The 5,809-nt window shown below is 38.2% G+C and overlaps 1 protein-coding gene and 2 non-coding genes across 3 annotated transcripts; 2 read left to right on the top strand and 1 right to left on the bottom strand.

The window, feature by feature from the left end:
- Positions 1-263: 263 nt before the first annotated feature.
- Positions 264-3,320, bottom strand: LOC144639761 (BPTI/Kunitz domain-containing protein-like). The gene is made up of 3 exons (XM_078499058.1): positions 3,036-3,320; positions 2,396-2,596; positions 264-555 (listed from the first exon to the last, which is right to left on the bottom strand). Exons 1-3 carry the CDS (start codon positions 3,088-3,090, stop codon positions 356-358), a joined length of 456 nt encoding a protein of 151 aa, XP_078355184.1. The 5' UTR covers positions 3,091-3,320; the 3' UTR covers positions 264-355.
- A 1,321-nt stretch (positions 3,321-4,641) lies between these two features.
- Trnal-aag (transfer RNA leucine (anticodon AAG)) lies at positions 4,642-4,723 on the top strand. The gene has a single exon. It is a non-coding gene; the product is annotated as a tRNA-Leu (tRNA).
- A 766-nt stretch (positions 4,724-5,489) lies between these two features.
- Positions 5,490-5,571, top strand: Trnal-uag (transfer RNA leucine (anticodon UAG)). Its single transcript is given in 2 exon segments — positions 5,490-5,527; positions 5,537-5,571. It is a non-coding gene; the product is annotated as a tRNA-Leu (tRNA).
- The last annotated feature ends 238 nt before the right edge of the window (positions 5,572-5,809 follow it).

Here is a 5,809-nt window from a genome sequence, read left to right on the forward strand (position 1 = left end):
ATTGAAAATGAATAAAAGCTGAGAAGCGTTTAAAATTGGAGTGAGCGATTTAAAATGCAAGGGAAACATAATGGTTACATTGTGCGTTTGATGTGATCTGGAGTACGCGAGTGGCAATCAAAAACAAAAGAAAAACTATTTAAACTATTTAAAATTCACACTTTCTACAATTTCAACGTCAATGTAAATGTCAAAGATGGTTAAAAATTATTTGGGCATAAATGTTATTTACCGAGGTTTGAAAAATGACTGGAAAATTCCCCAAAGGAAACAGGGGCAATTTTTTTAATCCTGTGCGAGGTTCAGGTTTTTCAATCAGTCCCAGTGATTTAAATGTTTTTACGTTTGGTTGGCGTCAATGGGATACAAGAAGAGAGGACTTACCGACACAGGTGTTATAACACTGAGACATGGACCAGAATTTGTTTTTGTTTCCAAGGCAACCACCATAGGTGAATCGCTCGCACTTTCCAGTGCAAGCGTTGTAATAATATGCCGGGAAATATCCATAACATAGTCCTGGCTCCATGGGCAACAAACACTTTGGGAGGGTGTCTAAATAAGAAAAATAATAAACATACTCATTACCCTCCGGCACATAATGCGACTCCGAGGAAATTATCTCCTTGCAGCTAGGGGTCACGCATCTGTTCTTCATCAATTTATAATTTTTAACTTCGCGCGCCTTTTCAGGGCTTTTTTTGCCAAACTATCAAACAACCATTAAGTATCGACAGCATTATTACTAAATCGACAAAATTCAAGCTAGAAACTTTGCCTTTTTTTAGCGGGTTCGCTGATAAACATATGCTTGTTTTGGAACATCATACAAACACTGACTTCGTCTCCAGTTGTCTCATGCAATAACCAAAGCAGGCGCCTATTTTTTTCTCATAAGGGACGACTGGGGACAAGTCAGATACATGCAGGCACCGTCGCCCTACTAGACTCGTTCCTAGTCGTTTCTTACGAGATAATTGCAAGACGCAAAGGATGTTGTGAAGGAAGAAAGGCCGGAGACGTATATCTCCCTTCTCTGCCTACTTTCCATCATTCTCAACGCCTCCTGCGTTTGCAACAGAGAGACGACTGGGGACGATTCAGCGACAGCTGCACGTTTGGTGCAGCGGTTAGGAAAGTGAAGGCGGATCAATGTTGGCTAATCTCACGTGTTTCATGACAGCTTCAGTGTTTTTTTGAACTGTATGTACTAGGTGGCCGCTTTGGCGCGTGTGCGTTTCCAGAAATCAAAAGTGATAGAATTGCACAAAGATCTGTAAATTGCGATCATTTAGAAGAAAAAACTATGAGTTTTATTCAGTATTTGGAAGAAATCCATGCAGAGAGACACTCAACTGTACTGTTGTTCATATCTTTGTCATTACCAACATATAAATTCTCAAAACGAGAATTTACCGCATATCTGATACGGGCTAAAGTTGTTTGATCATTTACTTTAAATCGAGAAATGGGTGCGACCAGAATGCCAGTTATTTTATTATGACTATTAAAGGAATGGTTCAAATGTTGCAGATCAGCCTTATCTTGGTTAATCCTTGGTTGAAATTTCAAAATTAATTAGAAGGTAACGTATAATCAGATAAAGATAAGTACAGTCGTAAAAGCAATGTGATAATCAAAAAATTTCTAAATCTTAAATTTTTTTTTCTAAATCCTTTTGGCCTTGTCACAGTCAAGTTTCCTTAGCATTCTTCGACGGTATTTTAATAGTCGCAGTCATCATACCGAATCGATATTTTTATATTCTCCTTTTCTCGTCATGTTCGAAATTTTTCTCGTATCCTTTTTACTGAAACACCCAATCAACAGCTTGTTTAGTTTAACAGATACCTGGATCTTCTGTTCATGTTATGTATGGAAAGCCTTTGAAGAGGTCGTGCAGAGTAATGACATTCGCATGTATGGCCTACGGATCCCCCCTTCAAATAATTGCTATCGGGCCCAGTTGCATAAAGAAACTTAACATTAATTGAGAATTTGTGCAACTTTTCTCTGTGTTCCTGTCCCACACCGGTTTTTGTGATTCCCAATTACTCTTTAAAATATTTTCTGCTGATTTATCCATGACTGATAGGGTGCAAAAAGACAGCCAGGAACACAGGGAATGGCTGCAGAAAATATCACTTAATCTGAAGATGCTCTTTGTGCAACCGGGCTGGGCCACGTATTTTTGAAGTTTGATACGAAATTTATAACAACAAAAATTAAGCTAGAATGAATACCCGGACTGTTTGTTTGTTTACGTCTCTCGCATTTTCTCAGGAGGTTATGGAAGAAACACTCGACTAAAGCAACAAAGTAGCTTACAATAACAATTACTGAAGGTTACACATTAAGCAAAGCTGATAACTTCAAAAAGGCAAACCTCACGTACTTGGGCACTTCATCTGGCAATCCTTGAGAGTTAAAAAGTTGTTTTTGTTCCCTTTACAGCCACCGTAGATAAACTGCTTGCATTGCCCGATCTTCTTGTCAAAAAAGTATCGCCTGAAAGCAGCTCTGCATGGTCCAACATCCTCTGGAAGGAGGCAGGCATCGTCCAAATTAGGGCAATATTTTGCATAAGCTTCCAAACCTAACAGTTGTATAAACAATAGAAATGAAGTGGTCTGCTCCATTCAACGGCATGTACAGCATAGTGACATTAAAGCAATGCAAAACCTTACAACTTAATTAAGCTTTACATTCGATATTAAACACTTTTCCAAAAGCAAGAGATGTTGAAACATCTAAGGCCAAATAATACCTTTGGCGGATAATCACGAAGAGGTCGTTTAGCTTAGCTAATGCCCTAGGATTGCAAAAAAGAAAACCGACGCTCAAAGGTCAGTCTCCGTTTGATCAGTGTAGTGTATTTTGATTTTCTCGCCGGTTGTTTACATCGAAAGCAAATACAACCACTCCATGCACCAAGAAAATGGTTAATCTTAATGGCGTCATTTTTGAAGTTGGGAATATAAAAACAAGCCTTGGTTTAAGGAGGAAAAAGCATGAAAAGTGTAGTGTTTTTATACCTGTGAAGAAGACGACGACGAAAATGTACGTCGAAAGAATTCCAGCCAACCTCATGTTGTTTTTGAAGTAATTTTCCACAATTTACACCAACTGAAGACAGCCGTGAGCTCAGTGATATATCTCAGCGTAAGGTACTAACTGTCTGGAGATGTCAGGAGCTTTAATTTATATCCTTTCAGACAAGCGAACACCAGCGTCATTTTGAAGTGTTTCCTGAAAAAAGCCTGCCATAGCTGGTTTCAGTAACAATAACATCCGGTTTATGTTTTGATTCGCTAGAAACTTCCAATGCCAGCGACCATCGTGACGCAATAAAAGTGAGGCAAAAAGGTGATTGAGTTCATTTTGACGCTAAATTTAGTTAAATGCTGTTTTGGTTTTAAACGTGACTTCCGTGATGTTTATAAAATTTATTACAAGATGATCAAGGATCAGGAATATTTAAAAAGGGATTACTTAACAAATTGCGGTGTTTCCAATTAGGCGCAATAAGCCTCTTTTCAGGCTAAAGAAAGAAACAGTTCTACGAACAACTAGCGATCTTGAATAACAACGTCTGATGAATTTTTCATTTATTAATGAATTTTCAGTTAAAGGGCTTTTAAACTCAATGCAAAGTTGTTTATTACTGAAGATAACTTCTCCATTATCCAAGAAGAAGTACGATGAATAGGGTCTGCGTTAATCTTAACTATTTTTTTTTATTTGGTCTGACACATGACAACGAACTTAATTCAACACCAACCACCTTGTTTACCTTTTTGATTATCTTTGCATCAAAACTTCATCTTATAAGCCTGGCTTTAGGGAGAGGCAAAATTCGACGTGCTAAAAATTTATCTCTCAATTTGTTTATCAATACCGTAAAGTTGTAACAGTTGCTTGCAGCTGGACAAATGAACGCCGTTTCAACCACAGAAGCATGTTTCTTCTTGCTTTATTCAGGGGACAACTGTAGGTTGGGCTTGGGATGGCTTGCAATGGACATTGGCATTAAACAGCGATCAAAACTTGAGGAGGCGAAATTCGACGTGCTTATGGTATCGTGATCAAAAACTCTTCAATCACGTTCCAGAGATTTCACAATCGCATCATCACAGGTTCATAGCATACTCCTTGACCTAATTAGGAGGGGCAAAATTCGACGTGCTAAATATCCGAAGTCGACGTGAGTACGGGAATGTCCAGCCTGGAAAAAAATGGATTTTAAAAAAATAATGCCATTGCCAAATTGGACTCAACCTTCGGCCTTGTGTTAAATTTCAGTTCTTGCAATAGCTATTATCCAGTTATTTCCAATGTCGAAAACACTCCGTCCCTGTACATACATTAGCTTTTGCCTTTATGTTTTTCGATGCACATTTATATTAAAACATAACCTAGACTGCTAACATTTTTTCCCTGTATAAATCTATGAAATCCACTTTTTTGTTAACGAGAAAAGCTCTCTTGATGACATCACTTGGTTACGATGGCCACGTGTACACACAACTAATAAACGAAGGTAAAAAGAATATATTTTTCTAACAATTACAGTAAGAACGTAAGCTGTAAACTTAGATTGTTGATTTGTTTTGGGCCTACTAAAGAGATTAAAGCACATCTGGTAGCGTGGCCGAGTGGTCTAAGGCGCTGGTTTAAGGCACCAGTCTCTTCGGAGGCGTGGGTTCGAATCCCACCGCTGCCACGTTTATTATTATTTTTTTTCAGTTAGTGTCATAAAAATACAAGACTGATTTGTTTGAAATTTAACGCGGACAGTCATGAGTAATGCGAGCCAGTGTAACCTTTCAGAAAAAAATAGGTTTATATCTTATTCATGAACAATATTTTCCTTAGTTTCTTATTTATATTTACGACTATTAAACAGACGAAATGGGTGTGCAGCTCGAACTACGAGTCCGAGTTTATAATGCCGTACTCATCAAGTTCATTGTTCAAACGTAAAAAACTATTCAAAACACTACTCGGAGTTCCAACCTATGCGTCGCCTGGTACGAAAACTCAAAAACCAGTGAGAAAAATGGGAACGTACTTCCCCATTGTACTTTAAAGGTAAAGTACAAAGATAACAAAAGTGCATAAAATAAAAGTTGAAAAGTTCGAGAGCTGAGATGAATACATCAACCATCAGCTCTTATATACGTTACAACAACAGAGTCAATTAACGCCACAACGGCTCACGTGCGTTGATACCAATAAGGTACTATTTACACTGACTCGTCCCCAGTCGTCTTTTGATCCTTCGCGTCTTGCAATTTTTGCGCAAGAGACGACTGGGGACGAGTCAGATATTTACATTCTCTGTCACTGCTACTTACAGTTTAGTTTCGCCTCATGTAAATACAAATATTTAAAGTTGTTTTTAATTGATCTGAAAGCAATTGCGGGAAAAAGTTCCTTTATAGGGATAAAAAACAAAACTGGTCATAAATAACCAGCGATACATGTCTGGTAGCGTGGCCGAGTGGTCTAAGGCGCTGGTTTTAGGCAGCAATCTCTTCGGAGGCGTGGGTTCGAATCCCACCGCTGCCAAGTTTATTTTCTTCTTTTGTTGTTGCGGTTAATCTCATTAAAACCCATATGTGTGACGGACAGTCATGGTTAAGGGATTTCATGCGAACCGCTGTAACTTTACACGGTTAGTTCTTACTAGCTATATAGAAGAATAAGAAGATTAATTCTTGTTCATTGAACAATATTTTTCCTTGAAGAGTTCTAAAGTTTTATACTTGTCTAAAGCCAACTGCGGGAAAAACTCCTCCTTGTGATG

Source organism: Oculina patagonica, unplaced genomic scaffold, assembly GCF_052425735.1.
Source record: "Oculina patagonica isolate OP01 unplaced genomic scaffold, crgOcupat unplaced1281, whole genome shotgun sequence".
Taxonomy (NCBI): domain Eukaryota; kingdom Metazoa; phylum Cnidaria; class Anthozoa; order Scleractinia; family Oculinidae; genus Oculina; species Oculina patagonica.